Source organism: Ceratotherium simum, chromosome 2 (assembly GCF_057802395.1).
Source record: "Ceratotherium simum simum isolate JZ-2026a chromosome 2, ASM5780239v1, whole genome shotgun sequence".
Lineage (NCBI taxonomy): Eukaryota > Metazoa > Chordata > Mammalia > Perissodactyla > Rhinocerotidae > Ceratotherium > Ceratotherium simum.
Window position 1 is genome coordinate 77,739,028 of NC_141901.1, and position 24,370 is coordinate 77,763,397.

General features: G+C 34.8%; 1 protein-coding gene across 1 annotated transcript in view; it reads left to right on the forward strand.

Moving 5' to 3' along the window:
• The window catches only part of COL24A1 (collagen type XXIV alpha 1 chain), a 346,899-nt gene that overhangs the window by 117,034 nt on the left and 205,495 nt on the right, over nucleotides 1-24,370 (forward strand). The window contains exons 16-20 of the mRNA XM_087448191.1: nucleotides 2,164-2,217; nucleotides 2,294-2,338; nucleotides 2,586-2,639; nucleotides 2,905-2,958; nucleotides 8,289-8,342. Coding sequence (XP_087304317.1) covers nucleotides 2,164-2,217; nucleotides 2,294-2,338; nucleotides 2,586-2,639; nucleotides 2,905-2,958; nucleotides 8,289-8,342 — 261 coding nt within the window. The remainder of the gene's footprint in view (nucleotides 1-2,163; nucleotides 2,218-2,293; nucleotides 2,339-2,585; nucleotides 2,640-2,904; nucleotides 2,959-8,288; nucleotides 8,343-24,370) is intronic.

The following is a 24,370-nucleotide window of genomic DNA, read 5'->3' on the forward strand; positions in this document are numbered from 1 at the left end:
GGAGTAGGATTTTCCACACAACTTGTGACATGCCACAGAATGCTTGATGTTTCTTGGAAATTTCTGTATGCATACCATTTTACTTTTTAATTGTCTATTTTACTAAGTCCTTTATAATGTGTATGTTTTTGTTTGTCTCCCAACACTTACTATTTTGTGATTTTTCTTTGAGTGATTAAAAAGTAAGATAGGATATTGTGCATACAAAGTACATTCGTCTGAAGATGCCAGACTATGCACAGGAATATATTTACTGAAACAAAAGTTAACAATATTATATTGTCTATAGAAAAAACAACAGGACAACAAAGAAATATTTGTTTGTTTGTAAGACATTCCTTTCCATACTTACATGTATTATTGCTGCAATTTCCAACCATAGATGTTTATTATATTTTTTGAAACTATCATAAGTTTTAATCCACTATAATTATGATTGTTTCCTATTGACAGAATTTGTCAGTGGTGTCTTAATATTGCATATCTGTTTATTAGGTTGGAAAATATTACTCTTTGACTCTCACAGTCCCATATATTTCGGGATTAAACATGTTGGAAATAATTTATCCTAGTTATATTGCATAGACTTTAGGACTTTTCAAAAAATAAAGATGTCATATTTTCCATTCTGAAATTTGTATTGTGTAAATGTAGACTATAAGAAATGCTCTGTTATGTTGGGAGGTAGAACTCTAAAAATCACTGTTTTAAATTTTATTTTTAAAGTTGATTACTTCCTCTAGTATTCATTCCATACTTTCTTTCAAAACTATTGTGTACCAGTTATTATGTTGGGTCTGGGAAATAAAAAAAATGAATAAAACATGGTTCTACTCTCACAGAATGCACAGACAAAGAAGAGAGAAAAAAAAGTGCAATGCAGTATACTCAGTAGTATAGAAGAAGGGCATTCCAGTAGTGGTAATCATATCTTCAAAGGCTTGGACCATATGATAAGGGAGAGCATGTTCAGAGAATGGAAAACAATCCATTGTGGCAAAAATGTTGGATTTGGAGGAAAGAGAAGTAAAGGAGTAGGGACAAATGAGAGGAGATGAGACTGGAAGGGTTGAGGGAAGCCTGGTAGTAAGGGCCTGGGATGCTATCCTAGGAAATTTGGATTATAACTAAAGGGGTAACATTTTCCACATTGTCACAAATATACCTTTAAATGTTCCTTAACATTTGGAAACCATTAAAGGGAGGTTTAAACCAACTTGGTCTTTGAGCATGAAGGATGTTATGGTAGCCAGGTACAGAGAGGTAGCAAGAGAAAGAAGGAAAATGGAGGTGTCAGTGACCCAGAAATTATAACTGATCCCCAAACCATCAAGAGATGTCCACAATTTTTTCAAATTTTACTTTCAAATACCCTTATTGTTGTTATTGTCTTCTAAAATGCCATGTTTAAGGAGTTTTTATACATCTCTTGCTTGTAGGAGATGATAGTGGTAGTTATGTTTTGTTGTTGAGGACTCTTGCTTTGGAGCGTTAAACTGAGAACTTTGACATTGGTGACTATGTCTTTTTTATCTTTGTTTCCTTAACAGTACTACAGTGTCTGGTACATATTATGCTTAATGAATGTTAAATGATGAATGAGTGAGAGAAGCCCAGAAGAGTAGAGTCTTTTGTTCAGTACTCAGTTTATCCCTGAAATTGTGGTAAATTTTCCCATTCTGCAAATTTCAGAAGAAATAAAATCATTGGAATGCCTGGCACATAGTAACAGCCTGGTAAATATTTGTTGAATAAATGGGTGAAATAAAAATGTAAAACAATCAAATGAAGTATTTATTAAATACTTCCTGGAAACATGGCCTTAAAATATTTCCCCTGTCTTCAAGATATTATGTAGTTGGAAAAATATTTCAAGATGAATGTCATGGATAGGAAGTGTTACAGGAGCTCAAGGAAGAGAAGGGTCCTTACAGACAAAACCAGTATTAGAAGGCTTCGGGAAGTAAGATGGACCTCACTAAAGTTTGAAGATTGATATGATTTATAAATGTAGAGAGAAAAAGAGGTTATTGAAGAATAAGACATGTGTGGGAGCTTAGTGAGATGAACTGTTCTGGGTTAATTAATGAATTAATTTTACCACGTTCTATCTCTAATCCTAGTGGATGCTTAATGATGTCTTACTTTCTTATTGCTTTTCAGGGTAGTGTTGGCCCAATGGGACCAATTGGACCTTCTGGAATTCCTGGCCCAATGGTATGGTTCTATTTGCATAGTGGATATTTCCATTTAATTTCTCTATGATATCAAAAAATATCACTTTTTTTTTTAGGGCCTTTCAGGGCATAAGGGCCTACCTGGAATCAAAGGTGATAAGGTGATTTAAATATTTATATTATCATAGAGATCATTTCTTATCACATTTATTTTTTTTCTTTTGAATCAACACTACTTGTAAAATATTTTGTTTTTATATATAGGATCTAATCTTTACTATCCATTATATAATTTTTCTCAGAAATAGGAAACAGAGAAATTATTCTTCTGTAATTAATATTTGCTTTCTTCTACTATTGACATGTTTGCATTGCTTAAATATCTTCGTGTGAAATTGTGCTCTCTAGGGTGAACAAGGCATTGCGGGAGAGCCAGGAGAACCAGGGTATCCTGGAGACAAGGTAACTTTTTTACCATTAATTTTATATAAATACAAAAAGCCAGTGAAAAAGTATAAGTTCTTTAATAAGAAAGGAGTACTCATTGTTATAACCATGGATTTTTTTAGGATAAGGTAGCAATATGGTTTTACATGTCTTGTTTGAAACAGTTGTCTCAGTTTTTTAGAATACTTTCATGAATTTTTTTAGTAGTCTGTAATAGAGTCATATCTGCCTTTTGTGATATAATAGCTTTTCTCTTCCCTCTACTATTCTCCTCTTTTAGGGTGCTGTTGGTTTTCCAGGACCACCAGGGCTGAGAGGAAAGCCAGGACCTTCAGTATGTTTGAACTTTTGCTTTGCTCTTTCTGATTAATGGAGTACACACCTTGGCATGAGTCTTGATGCTTGTTGGTATTGGTAGAGTATAAGAGGTAGGATACAAGCCTACCGGTCTGGCATTTTCTCTCTTCAATTCTAGAATAAAGCTAATTCCTCAAGTTTTCAGCTCACATTTCATAGGCTGTTGGACTTCACCCTCCCCACCCCCGTCATCCCAGGCCAACGCCAAATTTCCATGAGCCCTAAAGACCTTGTTGATCTATTATAGGCAGTATTTAAGTTAAGCAGTGGACTTTTAAGCCAGAAAATATAAAGCACCTTAAATAATATTTTAATTTTTCCAAATATCTGTTTCATTAAGGAAATACTCTGAAGAAAAGAGAGCATGGCACACTCTTTTGTGGGCCCAAATATTTTAGTTCCTTGTCATTTTTTTTTTTCTTTTTTTGGGAGGAAGATCAGCCCTAAGCTAACATCCATGCCAATCCTCCTCTTTTTGCTGAGGAAGACTGGCCCTGAGCTAACATCCATGCCAACCATCCTCCACTTTATGTAGGACGCGGCCACAGCATGGCCTGACAAGCAGTGCGTCGGTGTAGCGCCCGGGATCCAAACCCAGGCCACCAGCAGCGGAGCACACGCACTTAACCACTATGCCACAGGGCCGGACCTGTTCCTTCTCTTTTTTTAACTAGTTAGGGCATCAGTTAGCTGGAAAAAAAGGGTACCTTATATTGTAGTTAACATGAAACCCAACAAATTATAAAACTAAAATTACTGAATAATTTAAATCCTTTAAATGAAATGATTAAAACATGAGTTAAAAGTGTATCTCTGAGGGTCGGCCTAGTGGCATAGCGGTTAAGTTCACGCACTCCACTTTGGTGGCTCGGGGTTCGCATGTTCGGATCTTGGACATGGACCAAGGCACCGCTTGTCAAGCCATGCTGTGGAGGCATCCTGTATAAAGTGGAGCAAGATGGGCATGGATGTTGGCCTGGGGCCAGTCTTCCTCAGCAAAAAGAGGAGGATTGACATCGGATGTTAGCTCAGGGCTAATCTTCCTCACAAAAAAGAAAAAAATGTGTATCTCTGCATATTAAAAATCATAATAATTATTATAGATAACATTTACTGAGTGTTTACAAGGTGCCAGGCACCTTTCTAAGGACTATACCTCTAGATTAATCCTCAAAACAATCATATGAAGTTGCTACTGTTATTATTCCTATTTTACATGTTAGGGAAACTGAGACACAGAGAATTAAATGACTTGCCCAAGGTCCCATAGTTAGTTGGTGGCCACCTGGGAAAACTAGATGTCTGACGGCACACCCAATTGTGTGAGCAATGCGGGATAGGTGACCAAGAGACCGAAGAAAAGACCCACAGACAGCGCAGGAGACATAAGCGTTTATTGAGAACTTACATACAGGGAGTCCAGGAGCAGCCAGCTGGATGGAGTTGCTCACCACTACCGTGGACAGAGAGGAGGTTGCTTAAGTAGGCAGGGAAACAAAGGCTACGTGCTTGCCAAGAGGGTCTGACCTTGCATGACCAGCATTCCAAGGACCAGTAGCTCATGTGGAAGGGTTCTGTGTTCCTTCAAGACGTGGTGTTCTTTGAGATAAACAGATCCAGGTTGGCCAGGCCTTGGATAGTTACAATACTAGGTGTTTGGTGTCCTGCCCAGAAGGGAGCCAGAAGGATAGATACATGGCTATGATGGGGCAAGCAGGCTGGTACCGAGCAAGCAAGGCCCTGCACTAGGTAATCATGTATGTTAGAGCTCATGCTCTTAGTCACTGTGTGTTACTGTTTTAGGGTTTAACATTTTAAGATTGTTTTTGGATTTTAATATTGATTATAACTCTGTGAAGATGATTGTAGATAGAAAAAAATTAGTTATAAAATTTTAATTTATTAATATAACATTAAAATATACCTTAAAAAAAGAATGTTGTTTTCCTGAGCAGTTTATCATGTTCCCTCTAATTCTACCCACCCATCTCAGGATTATTTATTTTTGCATCAAAGGAAGGAGCATTTACATATACAGAGCTTTATATACCCCTTACTTTATGACTTCTAACAGTGACAGCATTTCACTTACATCTCTCAGTTATTATTTAATCCAAAGAACAATTTTTGGCATCTGTTTGTCTAGTGATATGTTGGTAGTCAGCTTTAGTTTTACTAGTTTTTCTCCCTGGACTCAGGGTAAACCCAGTCAGCCATGTACACAGACTTGTGTCCTGGAGTTGAATCTCAGAAACTCCAAAGTGCATACATAAGAGGCAGGAGAATAGGTCATGAGCTAACAAAAAGCATCTGGTTTTCAAGGATGATTCTAAACCACATAACAGGGACTTCCAATATCTGGTGCTTGGCAAAATAAGACCCTAACTTCTTATGTCTTCTTTTTTTATAATGTGAGGGTTTCCTAACTTTCGATATTAATAAAAAGAAATGGTTCAACACATTTTCTAAGGCCAATACTAAGTAATAAATTATATCAATATTATTCTCTTATGCTTTACAGTTAGTTATTTGAGAAAACTAGAGTCAAATATCATGCTTTTATAAGGTAAACCTTTTTAATGTCTCCCTTTTACTCTTTGATTCAATTTGTGTTGATAACGTGTTTACTAAGGGGCAGGAGAACCCCTGGTCTGAGAAACAAAGACTTACATTTTAGTCCCAGCCCTGACACTGACCTGCTGTGACCTTGGGCGTTTAACCCCCATGGTATCCAGTTTCTCATGTTTTAAATGAGAATCAGTCTACATCATATTTAAGGTTCCTTGCAGCTCTGTGACTCTATCATGTTTTCCACTCTTAGTAATAGTGGTTACCAGTATTTCTCTAGTCTAAGCTAAAGAAAAGGCAGAGAGCCTATTTCATCTTTAATACATTGTCTTAAAACCCTTAGTATATTTTTTCCTGGAATAAATCACCAGAAACGCTAATGTGTTTTTTTTAGGGCAGGGATGCAAGGAGCATGAGATGGTGCGAGTGAGGCTTTTACTTGCTCATTTTATATCTTTCTGTATTATTCTAATTAAAAAAAACATTTTTAATGTCAGCAGGGATTACTTTGGTAGGAGATAGTTGGCTATTTTTTGTTTTATCAAATCTTTGAAAAATATATACTTTGGACTTGGTTAGGATAGACTTATGGATTAATATTTGTGAGATGGCCTTGTCTTTAGTCTCTTACTTTATTTATCACTTGTTTGTGTCTTATTAATAGAAAAATTGTAGGGATTTGACCTGGAAACCGTCTCTAATTATGGAAGGAGGCACCTGTTTAATATAAAATAGCTTACACAGAATCAGTTATCAAATGAAGAAACAAACTCCCACACTCAATTATACAAGTTAGTGCCTACCTGAAACATTTGTTTACTATCATGAAAAGAATGCCAAAATCATAGGGATGTCTTTCGTATATCTCCGACTTTTGGTTTTCTATTATCTAAAATGTTGATGTTACTGATATTGTTTCCAAATGGATCTAAGTTGTAACAAGAAAGAATATTTTTAAGGTAAAAGAATGTTCTGATCTGGAAAGTTTTTACATATTGGAACAGGGAAGCTTTTACTCCGTAAGTATTTAAAAACTAGAAAAAACTACCAATCTGAAGTCAAGAAATATTCTTTCCTTAAAACAGAGAAAACAAAGACAATTATTATGTCCTTTCCATTTTTTACTAGACATTTCTGTCATTTATAGCGGTTTACTCAATCATTACTGAATTCTGTAAAAGTTACTTGAAAACTCAGTTTTTATAAAGGAGAATTGACATTCAAGAAAACTTGCAACTGAAGTTTTTCAAGGTGAAGAATTATTCTGAGAAATGAATAAAATTATTTCACAATTTATGTTTTTGTATATTTGGTTGTCAATCAACTTTTCTGAAAACAAAGGCCTAGGGTATGCTGTTTTTTCCTCAAAGCTTGTAAATTTAGCTTCTTGTTTGGATTTTGTCACAAGAGGGCCCCAGTGAGCACTCCATCTCTATCTCTTTAAGAGAGGTACTTGTCATTTTAAGAATTTAAGACTCCCCTAGATACTGATTATGATGGATTATGAATTCGTTTATTTAGGAGAACTTAGGTGAACTTTTGCACACTATTTCATTACCTTTCTCTAGATTTGGTTGCAGCACTTGTACTGTGTACTGTTTCATGTCCCGGTACTCCATTACTATACGAGAATGGATTTAATGCTTATGGGAAACTGTGCTTTAGTTTTTGGAAAGCAGATAAAATCATATTGTATCATAATTTTATGATACAAAAAATTATGATACATAATTTTATGATACAATAATCATAAGGCCTATTGAAGTCAAATTTGAACTCACATAGAAATTTAATATGACAGAAGTAATGAATTCAATAGTTTTTCTTGTGAAAACAGGGGTATCAGACTACTGGCCTTCCCTGTTCTATACTTTCATCTCTTGAGAGCATTGCCAGCCCTCTCTAGTTTCAGGCTTTATACCCACTTCTCTCTCCTCTGATCTTCCTCTCCAGCCCTGATTTCAAATTGTTAATCTGAATGTCAGAAAGTGGCTTCAGAGATATTGAAACCAACTCCTCAAAATTTTAATTAAAAGATCAAAACAATCTAGGAATTCTAGGTCTCGTTCAGGAGAAGAGAGATGCTGTGAAGGGAAGGATCAATGGTTATAAAATTGGATAACGTTTAATGAGGACTTTCTCTGGGCCAGGTGCTGTGCTTGGCCTTTTCGTATATTGTCTCATGTAGTCCTCAGAGTGACTCTGTGAAGACGTTAGCACTGTCTTTATTCCCATTTTATTGATAAGAAAACTGAAGCTTAGAGAGATTAAGCAACAAGATTCCTAATTACTAAATTAGCTCCCTTATAGTATCAGAGAAGAGAGGAATTTTCAGAGACAGTCCTAGGACTGGTTATTTATGAGAGCAGTTCCTCATCTAGAGTTCCCTACCTTGTTGAGCCGAAGTTTATCTCTGGGAAACACATACAAACAATTTTTTTTCTTGATTTGAGCACTTAAACTCATTAATTTGTATCTCTAACACTTAGGCGTAAATGTATATTACATCCGTACACATAAGTTTTCCACAATGATTATGGTTACAAATTAAGTCTTTCTGAAAAGTTGTTACAACTTTGTTTGACATAATAGTATATTGACTGTTGTTTGCTGAAAAGTCATTACAACTTTCTGTGGCATAATATATTGAGTGCTGTTTGCTTACCATGTGTCTGTTTCCTTTTAAATTGTATTTATTAAACTAATGTTTATATTTTGATTCCCCTCTCCCCATTTTAGGGCCAAATAGGTGACCCAGGACTCCAAGGACCATCAGGCCTTCCAGGACCAGAGGTAAAATGTTGGTGGGAAGATAATAAATTTGAAACAAAAATCCTAGAAATTAAACTTGATTGGTAAAATGTGTTTTTACATAATAGGCTTAAGAAAGATTCTCTTTAAAGTTTATATCTCATAAATAGTCTGGACTAAATTTTTTCTGTTACATTGGGAGGTATGCAACAGTGATCTGAAGGAAATAGAAAAACTTTTAGCCACATTATAGTCCTGATTAGATCACAGCTGATTTATTTGTTCTGCACAACAATTATTAAAAACACATACATGGGGCTTGAAATCAAATTTCGTGACTTAAATCCACTGGATTTTAATGCAGAATGCTTCCAATTTTTGCTCTATGCATATATCATTTGGATCTCATATTCTAGAATAAAATACAATTAAATGTGTGGTACATATATCAAATTTGCTTGTATATTCTTTGCAATTTTGACTTTGGCTTAATGCTTGATATAGAGCAGTTTTTTTTTTCTCCAAGACTACATAGTACATTAACTTCTGAGATGAAACATTTGAGTTTTTTAAAATCATTTTATAAGTCAAAGATATACCACATGGAGTAAAGCTTCTGAAGCTCACGCTAGTTCAGAAATATAAGCCAAAATATATACATATATACACATAAAAATACACATACACATCTAATTCAGGGTCATAGATATAGCAGTAAAGCTGAGAAAATGAATTTGCCTTCAGAATAAATAAATCAGAGCAATAAAGTCCCCATAGTGTCAGGGCAGTAGGAGGAGCTTCTGGGAATTGTGCTGTACTGATGCTTTCTCCCTCTTTGTGAAGTATAAGATCTACGTCTGCTCCACAGCTGTTTTTCAGGGTTGGCTGATTTCTTTAGCAAATGCCTATTCTTACTTATTGTCTAATTTAAAAACACATTGGATGTTGATGGTTCAAAAATCTATAAAAGTACATTGCACCTAGTTTTATTAATAGGGAGGTAATAGGATATAAAATACAGCAATATATTGATGCCCTTATTCTGAAAAGAAGGAAATTGTTTTGAGTAACTAAAACAATTCTTAGCATATAATTAACAGATTAATATAAATTTATTTCTTTTATGAGCCTACATTCTTTCAGTCATTTTTCATGAAAACTTTTCTGTAATGAATCATACTTACCTGTCTTCTCATACTGAAGATGCAGAACCTAATTTGTCTTTTATTATCTTTAAAGATTATTATGAACATAGATTGTTCTATTGTAACTTTAGTTACAGATGGTATGGTGCTAGAAAGGACTGCGTTGCCTCCTTGCTATCAGTATGATTTTGGATCATTTTCTTCTTTTTCATAAACCCAGATTAAAGGATACATAGGCCACTTGATCTTTCATAATGTTTCTTTTTTCCCTGTTGCCTTTGAGATTTTATGATTTGCAATCACCATTCAAAACACTGTCTCGTTGTCCTGCACTACTAATACAAAGTCCTGAGTCTTGGCCTTGTCAGACTGTGTCATCTTCCTCCTCACCTGTATGAAATTTTTTCATGGGGCTAGAGGTGTAACTTGTACTCTCTCAAGAATTGGTACAAGGTTTTTTTGGGAAATTGGTCTTAATCCAAAGATTATAACTTCTTCTTGATCATAAGAATGTAATACGTAGGCAACCATATATAGGGCAACACTTTTATCCAAATCCTCAAATCCTCAAAATTCTCAACACTAGGCTTTTAATAGAATTGCAGGTTTAAGAATTTAAAATAGTATGTTTAGGGGCCAGCCCAGTGGCACAAGCAGTTAAGTGCACGCGCCCTGCTGTGGCGGCCTGGGGTTCACCGGTTGGGATCCTGGGCACGCACTGATGCACCACTTGGTCAGGCCATGCTGTGGCGGCGTCCCATATAAAGTAGAGGAAGATGGGCATGGATGTTAGCCCAGGGCCAGTCTTCCTCAGCAAAAACAGGAGGATTGGCAGATGTTAGGTCAGGGTTGATCTTCCTCACAAAAAAAAATTAAAAAATAAGTAAAAATAATAAATAAAAAATAATAAATAAAATAAAATAGTATGTTTAGTAGTATATCAAGCCTGAAAAGTTTCTACTTGCACAGCAGATGAATTTTCTCAGATAAAGGGTCTTATATGCTGTGCTAAATTTAGACTTTATCCTGTAGACAGTGATCAAAGATTTTTAAATAAGGTAATGGAATTATCAGACTTGTGTTTTCGACACATGTCTGGTAGCAGGAGCAAAGGTAAAAGAGGAGAGAGAGAGGGGTGACAAGAAGGAGGGAGGGAGGGGTGACAAGACTAACTAAGGGCTATTTAGGAGGATACTGCAAGCCTAGGGGATTAATGATGAGGGCCTGTGACAATAGAGAGGAAACGATGGCTTCAAGAAATAATCAGGAAATATAATTCACAGCACTTGAACCATTCATTCAGTTCATTCAGTTTGTATGAAAGAGGAATAAAAGATAATTTTAGTATTTCTTGCTTGAACAGTTGGATAGAATGTGGATCACCATTCTCAAAATAGAGAATAAAAGAGAAGAAGAAGGAAGATATTCAGGGTGGGTGGAGATAATGCTTTGGTGTTGAATTTGTTAGGGCTGAAGTGCCTCTAGGACGTAGAGGAAATTAGTCTCATAAGTGTATAGAAAACTGTAGGCCCTAAATTCAAGAGAGTAGACTACAGATATATTTTTGTATAGTCATCCACATAGAGGTATTAGGTGAAGCAGTTGTAATAGATGAAATCATTTAGGGAGGGTTTATGAAACAAGGTTTGAAAATACTACACCTGGGCACTCATCCCCAGAAGGCTACATTCTCTGTCTACAGTGCAATGAAGTTTTAAATTGACAGTATAAGGGCAGTAAAATGAACTTTGGTAACTTAGAAACATACTCTTAAGTAGCTCATGGTCTAGAGAGAAGAAAAAAATCAAAATGGAAATTATAAAATGTTTAGAACTGAATGAGAAGAAATCACTATAAAAATTTGAGTTTTGCACCTAAAGCAACACTTAGAGGAAAATTCATAGACTTAAGTGCATTTCTCTAAAAAGCAAGGAAGATCAAGAATAAATGAGTTATACATAGCATAAGTGTAGGGATTTGTTTTAAAAGGAGAAAGAAGTTGAAAGAGGTCAAATAGAATAGACTCCATTTTCTCTGTAAGTAGAAGACTAAATCCCAAGACTAAGAGAAATGTGTACGGGCAGAAGAAGGCACTTGAGGAGTTCTGTGAAGAGTAAGCAGACGAGTGACTGAGGACTAACAAAATAATTTCTGAGTTGTGTTAAGAACTCAGCTGAGATTGGAAAACCTTTTGCCCAAAATATAGCCACAAGATCCTGTACGTTTTATTGGAATTGGATTGCAGATTTGAGTCTTAACCTCCTGCTGGTCAAAACAATGAAACGTGATCAGTTATATGAGTCTCTCTCCCTTGGGTAAAAGCATATTAATTTTCAAAAGAAGTACAGCAATTCATGGTATTGTGTGACTTCCATCTTTCAATATAGATTGATATCATAATACCAAAGTGCAGTTCAGTAAAAGTAATTCTATTAGAGGGTCAAAATGATGAGACCTGGGTATATACTTCTGTAACAGCTTTGGTTACTTACTGGGTGATGGAAGGTTAAGTTAATATCTGAAAAGTACCATACTTCTGGGGTTAATATCTTCTGAATGAGAATTGAGGAGTTAGCCTGAGTACCTGAGTAATTGAGCAAATTACTTAAAGTCTCTGGACCTTTCCTCATCTGTAAAATGGAAATATTAATAGTACCAACCTCATAAAGTTGTTGTGACTATTACGTGCATTAATACATGTAAAACACTTTAGTGTCTGGCTAATAGGAAGCACTCAATATATGTTAGCTGCCACCACCATCACCACCATCATTGTAGGCAGAAGGAACTGTCTAGACCCAGGGCAGAAAAAGCCCGGCTCGTTCAAGATCAGAAAGAATGTGAGTGTAACTGGAGTTAGCTGAGTGGATGAAGAGGAAAGTGGTATATAACGAAGTTGGAAAAGTAGACTGGGGGTATATCTTGCAAACCCTTATACGGGGTAATGAGAAGCTTGGATTTTGTTCTAAGTGCAACAGAAAGTCATCAGAGGTTTTAAGCAGGGAAGTGGCATGACCTGATCTAGTTTATGCTTTTAAAAGATTACTCTGACTGCTGTGTGAACGTTAGACAGTGGGGAGAAAGAGTGCTAAAAGCGGGGAGATAATTTAGAGAGATTATTTCAGTTGTTTAGGCATGACTTGATGGGATCTTGCACCAGGGTTATGGGAGTAGAAAAAGAGAATGGCAGACAAAGCTGACAGGACTTGGTGGTGGATTGGATGTGGGGAGTAGAGGAAAGAGGACTAAGTCTGCATCCAAGAATTGGGACCAAGCAACTGCTTATGTGTTGGTGCCATTTATGGAGACAGGGAAAACTGGAGGAAGAGCTTGTTTAGGTGAATACTAATTTTAGTTTTTAACAATAAAACCATGCCAGCATGTAGCATGGTTATTTTCAGCCTTGGCTGGGCATCACTATCACCTGTAGAATCTTTTAAAAAGATACAGATGCCTGGGGCCAATCCCAGAAGTGCTGAATCAGAATCACTTGGGGCTGCATCATGGGTGATTAACAGCAATGATAAAGAACCACATTTTATCTTTCTCGTCTTTATGGCAGCAGGACCTTTATCCAACAGAATGAAAGTGATTTCAAGCCAGTAAGATATATGACTGCAAAAGAAGTCAGAACATTCTCCTCTTCTCTGCCCAGAAACTATTGTCTGATTCTGTGGTTTAGCAACCCTGGAAAACTATTGCTACCATTTATTGCAGTGCAGCATGGCACAGAGATAGCATTCTATAAATGTTTTTAAAATAAAATAATAAAAGTAGGCCACTAATAAACTTTGTTATGGAATTTCTCCAGTTAACATTTAATTTGCTTAGGAGCTAGAGCAGAGTAGGAGGAGAGCTGGTTGCCCTTGGAGTGCAGGGCAAATGTGACCTAAAAGCAGAAGTTTTATAGAACCAAGAGCCTGTGAAGAAGCCTGATGTAAGAGTGAGAGAAGGGCAGGCAACTGAGAACAGGGTCTAACAGAGAAAAAATAGTTGATCTGAGTTAGCTCAGTGAACTATTTCAATATTTTTTAACCATTTTATGGTCACATTTATGGTCACAAAATATTTTACAGTTTTATTTGGTACTCCTAATTATGTTTCCACTGAGGAATTAAGTTAAATTATACAAGGCTAAGATCAGGGCCAAGCCTACTTCAGTAGCTGCCACTGTTACCACGTGGGGGTCGTAGACACAGTGGTTAGGCTGAGTTTATTCTTGGATAACTGTAAGGTGTAGAAAAACAATACTTACTTTTTTTCCTTTAAAACCATGTAAGGAAATATTAAATGAGCATTTACATTAAGCAGACGCTAATTTTTTTAACCTTATATTTAAAGATAATTTCAGACTTCCAGAAAAGTTGCAAAAATTGTTCTAAACCGTATAAAAATTGTCCTAAAACTATATAGAAAGTTATACTTAGAGAAGTGTACTACCTCCCAACCTTTCTGGTCTGTCCCCATTCCCCTATTCTTTTTCAGAGTGCTACCACTCACCCCCCTGGGTTAGTTTCATTAATTTTTGTTTTATTCTTCGTGTGTGTGTGTGTGTGTGTGTGTTGTTTGTTAATAAGCAGATTTACGTATATTTTCTTTTCTAGACTTTTTTCTTACATGAAGTTATATGCTATAATATATAGTATAAATATAGTATATCTCAAACTATAGATACTCTTTTGCACTTTGCTTTTTTAATTTAAGAATATATCCTGGAAATTATAGCCTATCAGTTCATGGAGTTCTTCTTCACCCAATTTTGTAGCTGCATGGAACCCCGTTGTGTGGATGTATCATAGTCTATTCATTCTCCTGTGTATGGGAATTTAGGTTGTTTCCAGCATTTTACAATTACAAACACTGCTGCAACGAATAAACTTTTACTTATGTGTTTTCATATGGTTGGAGGTGTAGCTTCATTGTAAATTCCCAGAATTGGGATTGCTGGGTCAAAAGCAAAATGTATATTTAGTTTTGTTAGATATTGCTCAAGTCCTCTCCAAAAGAATTGTGCCAATTTGCATTTCTCTAATTATGATATTTCTCTAATTATGAGTGAAACTGAACTTTTTTTCATATATTTAAGGGCCATTTGTATTGTTTTTCTTTTGAATTGTCTGTTCATGTCTTTTGCACATTTTTCTGTTGAATATTTGGTCTTTTTTCTCTAAATGTTTACAAATTATTTGTATATTAGGGAAATTAGTCCTGTACCTGTGATATATACTGCAAATATTTTCCCCAACTTGTTACTTGTCTTTTGACTTTATGGTATTTTTGTGACATGTAAAAGTTTTAAAATTTTATTTAGCCAAATTTGTCAATCTTTTATTGAATTTGGATTTTGAGTCGTTCTTAGTAAACCTTTCCCATGCCCAGGTTATAAAGGAACCGCCCATGTTTTCTTCTAATACTTGACTGATTTCATTTTTTACATTTAGGTCCTTGATACATGAGGAGTTATTTTTATTGTGAATGTAATGATATATATATTTAATTTTATCTTTTTCCAAATGGCTTATCCGTTGTCCCAGGAGCATTTGTTGAGCAATTTGTCTTTGCTTCAGTAATTTTAAAATGCCATCTCCATCATATGTTAAATTTCCATGGTTCTTGGGCTGGACTTTGTTTTCTATTCTAATTGAATGGTTGTGTGTTCCTGTGCAAGTATTACATTGTTTTAGTGATAAAAGCTTTATGGTATTTTCTTTAACTTTGTTGAAGAATAACTGGGAATAATTGACAAATACAATTGTATATATTTAAAATATACAATGTGATTATTTGATATACATATACATTGTGGAATGATTACCAAGATCAAGATAATTAACACATCCGTCACCTCACATAGTTGACTCTTTTTTAATTTTTTTGTGGTGAGAATGCTTAAGATGTATTCTCAGCAACATTGAAGTGTATAATACCATATTTTTAACTGTAGTCACCATGCTGTACATTAGATCCTCAGAACTTATTCTTATAACTGAAAATTTGTACCCTTTGACCTACATCACCCCATTTTCTCCCCTCTCAAGCCCCTGACAACCACCATTCTACTCTCTGTTTCTATGAAATTGGCTTTTTGTTTTTTAGATTCCACATATATGTGCTAGTATACAGTATTTGTCTTTCTCTGTCTGTCTTATTTCCCTTAGCATAGTGCCCTCCATGTTCACCCATGTTGTCATGAAAGGCAGCGTTTCCTTCTTTTTTATGGCTGAATAATATTCCATTGTATACACATAACCACATTTTCTTTATACATTCATCCATCAAAGGACATTTAGGTTGATTCCGTATCTTGTCTATTGTAAATAATGCTGCAGTGAACATAGGGGTGTATATATCTTTTCAAGTTAGTGTTTTCATTTTCTTTGGATAATTACCCAGAAGTGGAGTTGCTGGATCATATGGTAGTACTATTTTTAATTTTTTGAGGAACTTCCATACTGTTTTCCACAGTGGCTGCACCAATTTACATTCTTACCAATAGTGCACAATGTTTTTCTCAACATCCTTGCCAACACTTGCTATTGTTTGTCTTTTTGATAATAGCCATTCTAACAGATGTGAGGTGATATCTCATTGTGGTTTTGATTTGCATTTCCTGATTAGTGATTTTGAGCACCTTTTCCTATATGTGCTGTCCATCTGTCTGTCTTCTCTGGAAAAATGTCTATTCAGATCTTCTGCCCATTTTTTAAATCAGGTTGTTTGTTTTTTTTGCTAGTGAGTTGTATGAGTTCTTTATGTATTTTGGACATTAACTTCTTCTCAAATATATGGTTTGTGAATATTTTTTCCCATTCTGTAGGTTGCTTTTTCAATTTATTGATTGTTTCTTTTGCTATGTAGAAGCTCTTTATTTTATGTAGTGCTGATTGCTTATTTTAGCTGTTGTTGCCTTTGTTTTTTTGTTTGTTTGTTTATTGCAATAACATTGGTTTATAACATTGTATAAATTTCAGGTGTACATCATTATACTTCTGTTTCTGCATAGATTACATCATGTTCACCCCCCAAATACTAATTACAACCCATCACCACACACATGTGCGAATTATCCCTTTCGCCCTCCTCCCTCCCCCCTTCCCCTCTGGTAACCACCAATCCAATCTCTGTCTCTATGTGTTTATTGTTGCCTTTGTTTTTAATGTCTTATCCAAGAAATCATTGCCAAGACCAATCTCAAGGATCTTTTCTCCTATGTTTTCTTCCAGGATTTTTATGGTTTCAGGTCTTATATTTAAGTCTTTGATCAATTTTGAGTTCATTTTTGTGAGTGGAGTAAGATGGGGTCAAGTTTCCTTCTTTTGCATGTGGATATCCAATTCTCCCCAAACCATTTATTGAAGAGACTATCCTTTCTCCATTGCGTATTCTCGGTGCCCTTGTCAAAAATTAGTTGTCTGTATATGCATGGGTTTATGTCTTGGCTCTCTATTATGTTTCTCTGGTCTATAGGAAAAGCAATCCTGAGAAAGAAGAACAAAGCTAGAAGCATTACACTTACTGATTTCAAGCTATATTACAAAACTATAGTAATCCAAACAAATAAAGTTTTGGTACTTTATAACTTTATTTATTATGGTTCTTTGGTACCATAAAGTACTATTACTTTATGGTATATTTTAACATCTGGAAAGGCTATAAGTTCTCTTAGCTTTTCTTTTTCAGTAGTTTCCTGGCTATACTTGCATACTCGTTTTTCCATATAAATTTTAACATCAGTCTATCTAGCATCACTAAAATATATTATTATTTTTATTGGATTTGACTTACACTTATAAATTAATTTAGGGAGCAGTGACATCTTTGTGATGTTGAGTCATCTTTTCCAAGCACAATGGATATCTTTCATCTGTTCTTCTGCTTTTGTGTTTTTCAAGAATGTTTTGAAGTTTTTGTCATCTAGGTTTTTGTACATTTCCTGCTAAATTTGTTCCTATTTTATCCTTTTTGTTGTTATTGTAAATGGGATTTTCTCTACCATTATGTTCTCTAACAGATTTCTGTATGTATATGAAGATTATTGATTTCCAAATGTTAATTATACATCCTGCTACATTAATGGTTTCTTATCTTTGGGTTAGTTTTACCATTGATTTTCTAAAGTTTTCTAGGTGTACTCTTATGTAATTTTTCAGAGATCATTTTAGTTTTTCTTTCTCAGTTCTCATACCTCTAATTCAATTCTCATGTCTAATGGCATTGTAATACCTTTAGTGCAGTGTTGAAGAGTTGGAAGCAGTGTGCGTCCTTGCCTTGTTCCTGATCTTAGTGGAAATATTACAATGATTTCTCATGAAGTAAATACTGGAATTAAAATTAAAATATGCATATATTTCATCATGTTAAGGAATATTCATTATTTCCTATTTCTTGAGTTTTTTAATCAGGAATGGTGGTTATAATTTGTCAAATATATATATTTTGTTAAATGTTATATTTTCAACATCTATGGTGATAATTATATATATATTTTAGATCTCTTTATATGGTATATTATAGTAATGGATTTTATATTAACTATTTTATATATAATGACTCTTTCTCTATAATGTCTCTGTATTCACATTTCTATATAATTAAAATTTTCTATTACATTCTTGAAAAAATTTTACTTTATCATGGTGTATTATTTTCCTAATATAATGCTAATTCTATTAATATTTATTAGTACTTCTGCATCAATATTTATAAGTGATATTGGTCTATAATCTTTCTCTTTTTTTATACTTCTTATCAGGTTTAGGTATTAGTGTTATATTTACTTCATCAAAATAGTTAGGAAGTCATCTCCATTTTCAGTGCTCTGAAATAATTTATGGAACATTGGGACTATCTTATCTGTGAGGGTTTGGTGGAATTCCCCTGTGAAACATCTGGAATTAATGTTTTTTTATGGGGTCATTTTTATGGGGTCATTCCTTGATAACTTTCTCTGTTGCTTCTGTGGAAATTAGCCTGTTTAAGCTTTCTATCTCTAATGGGATTAGTTTTGTTAAATTGTTATTTCCCTAGGAAATTATCTGTTTTCATCTAGGTTTTCAAATTTACTTCCAAATCAATTTGCAAAATAGTCTCTTATGATTTTAAAATTTTTTGTTTCAATGGTTATTTCCCATGTACCAATTAAAAATTTTTTATATTTATACTTTTCCTCTTTTTTCTTAATTCAGTTTGATTCAGTTTGTCTAGTTTATTATATTTTTCTCAAAAAAATTCCTGAATTTTTTATTAATTTTTCTGTTTTTCTTTTTTTAGCATAATTAATTTCTCCTTTTATCTTTATTATTTCTTTGAAATGCTTTTGCTTTATGTTGTTATTTTTCTTTTTGAGTTGGGAATTTATTTTATTTACTTTCATTCTTTTGTTTTTGTTCCTAAATCACCAGTGGTTATGACTTTCCCTCTTATCACTGCTTTAAATGTATCCCATAGATTCTGGTGTGGAATATTTTTATTGCCATTATTTTTTAGATGTTTTGTAATTTCACTTTATATTTTCCTTTTCACCCAAGAGTTATTTATAAAGGAGTTTTAAAATTTCCAAGTGGGGGGCCTTCCCCATGGCATAGCCGTCAAGTGCGCGCGCTCCACTGCTGGCAGCCCGGGTTCGGGTCCCGGGAGTGCACCAATACACCGCTTGTCAGGCCATGCTGTAGTGGTGTCCCACATAAAGTGGAGGATGATGGGCATAGATGTTAGCTATGTCTTCCTCAGCAAAAAGAGGAGGATTGGCATGGATGTTAGCTCAGGACTGATCTCCCACACGCGCGTGCACACACACACATACACACACACTAAAATAAATAAATAAATAAATAAATGTAAAATTTCCAAGTGAGAGAACCTGTTGGTTTTGGTTTTGTTAATAACTACTGGTTTTATTGCATTGTTATCAGAGAGTGTTGTTCTATTTTATGGAACTCACTGACCTTTTCATTGTGACCTAATATATGATCACTTTTTATGAATGTTCTATATGCACTTGACAAAAGGTGTATTTTTATCATCAGATGTAAAGTTTAGTATACAGCAACTTGCTTTTCCTTATTGGTTATGTTCTTTAGGTTTTTCTCTATTTTCACTTCTTTTTGGTCTAATTGATCTGTCTGTGTTAATAGGATGCACTATGACCCCTGTTGATCCGGTTGCTCTTGGGGCCACACTGGTACTCCTTTCTCCCTCCTTCATTATCCATTTTAAATTTCCCTCACCCTCAGCTATCACCTCAGTAGGTCTTGGTGGCTTATGTGATGTTATATCCTAAACCTTCATAACCAAAGGGCTCACTGGGAAGGCAACATTTGAGTAAAGATCAGAAGGAGGTAAAGAAATGAGTCAGACATTCTAAAAAGAAAGAATAGAACTGTCACAGCCAAGAGGAAGCTGAAGACACATGATGACTAAATTTCGTGTGGTATCCTGGATAGACACTCCCTAGAAACCAGGCTGTGCACCAGAAGCACGTGGACTACAAAGTGGGGAAGAGTGGTACCCCAAAGAGATGGTGAGGAGATTTAAAAATATACCATCTATATTTCACGTTTGGTGCCCAATATCGACATATACCTTTCTTCCCACTTGTACAGTTTTAAAAATACCTCTTTATAACATAGAGCAGCCACTCACACAGCTGAAAATACACTCCCTTCTCCAGAGGAAGATTACCCAATGTATTGGTCAGTTATTGCCTACAGCTCCAAGACCATGTTCTTGGAGTAAGGTGCATTCTTCTCAATGAGGCCTAAGTACAGGTCTACATCTCAACTAACCAGTATATGATTTTAGGAAAAAAATAAGATAGCCATGACATTCATTTCATTTGGAAAAGAAAGAATGGGAAACAACGTAGAGTGGCCCAGGCCGTAGCTGTGCATTTAGAACAAAAGTAGGTAGTTGATACATGCCTGTTCTTCATAACAGAATATGTCAGCTTTTGTGTGTGTGTGTGTGTGAGGAAGATCAGCCCTGTGCTAACATCTGCCAATACTCCTCTTTTTTTGCTGAGGAAGACTGGCCCTCGGCTAACATCCGTGCCCATCTTCCTCCACTTTATATGGGACGCCGCCACAGCATGGCTTGCCGAGCGGTGCGTCGGTGCGCGCCCAGGATCCGAACCGGCGAACCCCAGGCCACTGCAGCAGAGCACGCACACTTAACCGCTTGCGCCACCGGGCCAGCCCTATATCAGTTTTTTTAATCACCTAACTTTCCACTCCCTATCACAAGCATACATGCACTGAGAGGGAGAGAGTCTTTGAGATAAAGAATCTCTAGAATATACATTCTATGAAACCAGGGAATTTTTTTGTTCTCTAGTGTATGTTCGGTGCCAAGAACAATGCCTGACACATAATAACTGTGTGTTGAATGAGTGAATTGACATTCTTTAGTTAAGACACTCATAAGAATTCTAAATGAGTCAAATATATAGACATTAAGTACCTAAAATGATACTTATCCAAAGGTATCAAATCATAGTCATGCTATTACCTCCAAAACAATTTGAAACCTGAGCTTCGCTGATTTTTATCTCAAGACAAGTTCTCTAAAGATCTTCAAATGGTTACAAACTGTTGTCTACCATAAAGCAGGTGATTTTCTAAAATACCAATTACTTTTTTGTTTTACAGTTTTGTTGAGATATCAACTGACACATAATAAACTGTATATATTTAAACTGTACAATTTGATAATTTTTGACATACATATATAACTCATGAAACCGTCACCAAAATCAAGATAGAGAACACATCCATCAAACCCCAAAATTTCTTTGTTCACCCTTATAATCCTTCCTTTCTATCCCTCATGCTCCTCCCTTCCTCAGTCTACTACTGATGTGCTTTTTGTCACGATAGGTTATCCAAAGTTAAGTATCAAATAATGGTCTAAATAGTTTATTTTAAAATTATAAGTTTAGTGTAATTTTGTGTGGATTTCAGTAGAATAAAAGTGAACTTTGCAATTGACTTTGTAGGTTCTTTTAAGAGTGACTTCAAATGTACTGTGATACTATTTAAACGAAGTCCTATTTAGAACAGAGTGTATGTTGTGTCATGTGGAATTTTATTATCTTTGCTGTTTATGTAATTTTCTCTGCTGAGTTTTTAGGATGCTCACACATGGAATTCAACTCCTGCTATATTACTGCTCAAATATATAGAATTACATAAGGGAAAATATATGAATAGCAATAATCATTTGCAAAGATTTTCAATAGTGTCATAATGAAAAAAATCTGTTTTTGATGGATTTTTAGATCTAAAGTAGCAAAAGAGAATGAAAGAGAGGCAGATACCTGGATGAATTCTTTATTTTGCGTTTATTTTTTCAGAGGCTCAGATTTACTGTTTGCGGTTTTCTCAGAAGACATAACAGTTCCTTAATTTGCAGTTGCACACTGCCTCGTGCTAAAGTTTAATTTCTATAGTTTACTGAGAAAGTGAATTTATTACTTTTGCCCTTTCAAATGTTTTTTTGCATTGACTTTTGGATGGATTATTCTCACTCAGAAAAGGTCATTTTAATCTTTTATTGTGACTTTCCTCCTTGGACTCACCATGTTACCAACATGGCCTGTACTTCCACAAATGCTTAAGAACAAAATCTTATGATTGTTGTTTGGATCCGTGTCTCAAACCAAGTTCTCGCCTTACTGAACCTCTCTCCCTCTGGATGCATTCTTTCTTGTTTGCATAGGTAAAATTTCAATCCTGTCTTCAGACTCTATGCTTGGTTTTGTGTGTGTGTGTGTGGGGGGGGTGTTTGTTTTTTCAGACAAAGGGTAACTTTTGAAACTGTATAACTGCAAATATAATTATTCAAACAGAATTCATTTTTAATTTGGTCATCAATTCAGACCGTCAAATGTTTATTGAATATACTGTATGCCCAGCACTAGACTAGGCTTTGTATTACTTTGCCCTCTAGGAATTCATAACTTTCATGTTGCTTTATCTTAAATGACTTATTAAGTTTATCATTTCTTAATACAACTATTTTTCTAAGGTGTATACATCTCTACCTTTGTTAAGACTTATAAACTACTCAGAAGGTAAATTTAAGCCAGATCATATTGTATTCTTGTGTATTTAAAATATAAATTATCAGAATAAATATCAGCAAAGTTTAAATTTCGCAAAATACGTACTTTATTTTCAACCTATTATTATCATTGAGCGTGCTGTTACCTCCGAAACAATCCAAAATCTGAACTTCACTGATTTTATCTGGGAACAAGTTCAATGAATAAATTCTGTTTTTTCTCTAAAGGTCTTCAAATTGTTATAAACTGTTGCTACCCAAAAGCAAATGATTATCTAAAACACTCAATACCAATTATCTTTTTTTTTTCTGTTACAGCTTTATTGAAGTATATTTGACATATATGTGTTGCATATATTTAAGTTGCTCAATTTTATAATAGTTAATGTATGTATAACCTGTGAAGCCATCACCAAGATCAAGATAACGAACATATCTATCAAACTCAACAATTTCTGTTCATCTTTTGTAATCCCTCCCTTCTGTCCGTCCTGCCCCCTCCCTTCCCAGACTACCACTGATCTGCTTTTTGTCACTATAGATTAATTTACATTTTTCTAAAGTTTTTATATAAATGAATTCGTATAGTGTATACTCTTTTTTGGTCTGGCCTCTTTTACTTAGCATAATGCATTTGAGATTCATCCAGGTTGCCACATCCAGTTGTTTCATTTTCTCATAATTAGTTTATCCATTGGATTTATTTATTTATGGATTTTTTTTATCCATTTACCATTTTTAACCCTTTTTTTAAACCAGAAGGACTATATATTTTAAGAGAAAACAGCCTATATCACTCTTATTGAAGAACTAATGCAGTACTCAGTGTATGCCGTAGAGCATCATATACTTACTCTATTAGGACACTCTAGCTTCCAAACTTCTGACTACTGCAAGAATAAGGATGGCAATATTTTACTTTTATGATTTCCCAGGAAGCTAATGGAATCTGGCAGTGCTTTGGTTCCCAACTTTTGCTTAAAAAATTCATGTGAATTAGCCTCCAGCCTTTAGTGATTAGAGAGTAATAAAACTTTGTTTTTACTAGAGAGAATGCTGAGTCACTCTTAGTGCAGTAAACAGATGTGAGGGGTCTGAAAAGAGAAGACACATTTTCTCTTATTATTTTTAAAGCTACTTCAGTTTTCTGCTTCTTGATAAAAACTGGTGATTAGACTATTTCTATTAAGAAGGCACCAGATGCAAGATACAAAATCAATATACAAAAATCAGTTGTATTTCTATACTAATAACGAACTATCAGAAAGGGAAATTAAGAAAACAGTCCCACTTATAACTGCATCAAAAAAGAATAAAATACCTAGGAATAAATTTAACCAAGGAGGTTAAAGACCTGTACATGGAAAACTATAAGAAAATGATTAAAGAAATTGAAGAAAACACAAATAAATGGAAGATATTCTGTGTTCATGGATTTGAAGAATTAATATTGTTAAAATGTCTGTACTACCCAAAGCAATCTATAGATTCAATGCAATCTCTATGGAAATTCCAAGGCATTTTTCACAGAAATAGAACCAATAATCCTAAAATTTGTATGGAACTACAAGAGACCCCGAATAGCCAAAGAAATCTGGAGAAAGAAATACAAAGCTGGAGGCATCATGCTTTCTGATTTCAAACTATATTACAAAGCTATAGTAATCAAAACAGTATAGTATTGGCTTAAAAACAGGCATATAGATCAATGGAAGAGAATAGAGAGCCCATAAATAAACCTACCCATATAGCATCAATTAATTTATGACAAAGAAGCCACAAATATACAATGGGAAAAGGACAGTCTCTTCAATAAATGGTGTTGGGAAAACCGGACAGGTACATGCAAAAAAATGAAACTGGACG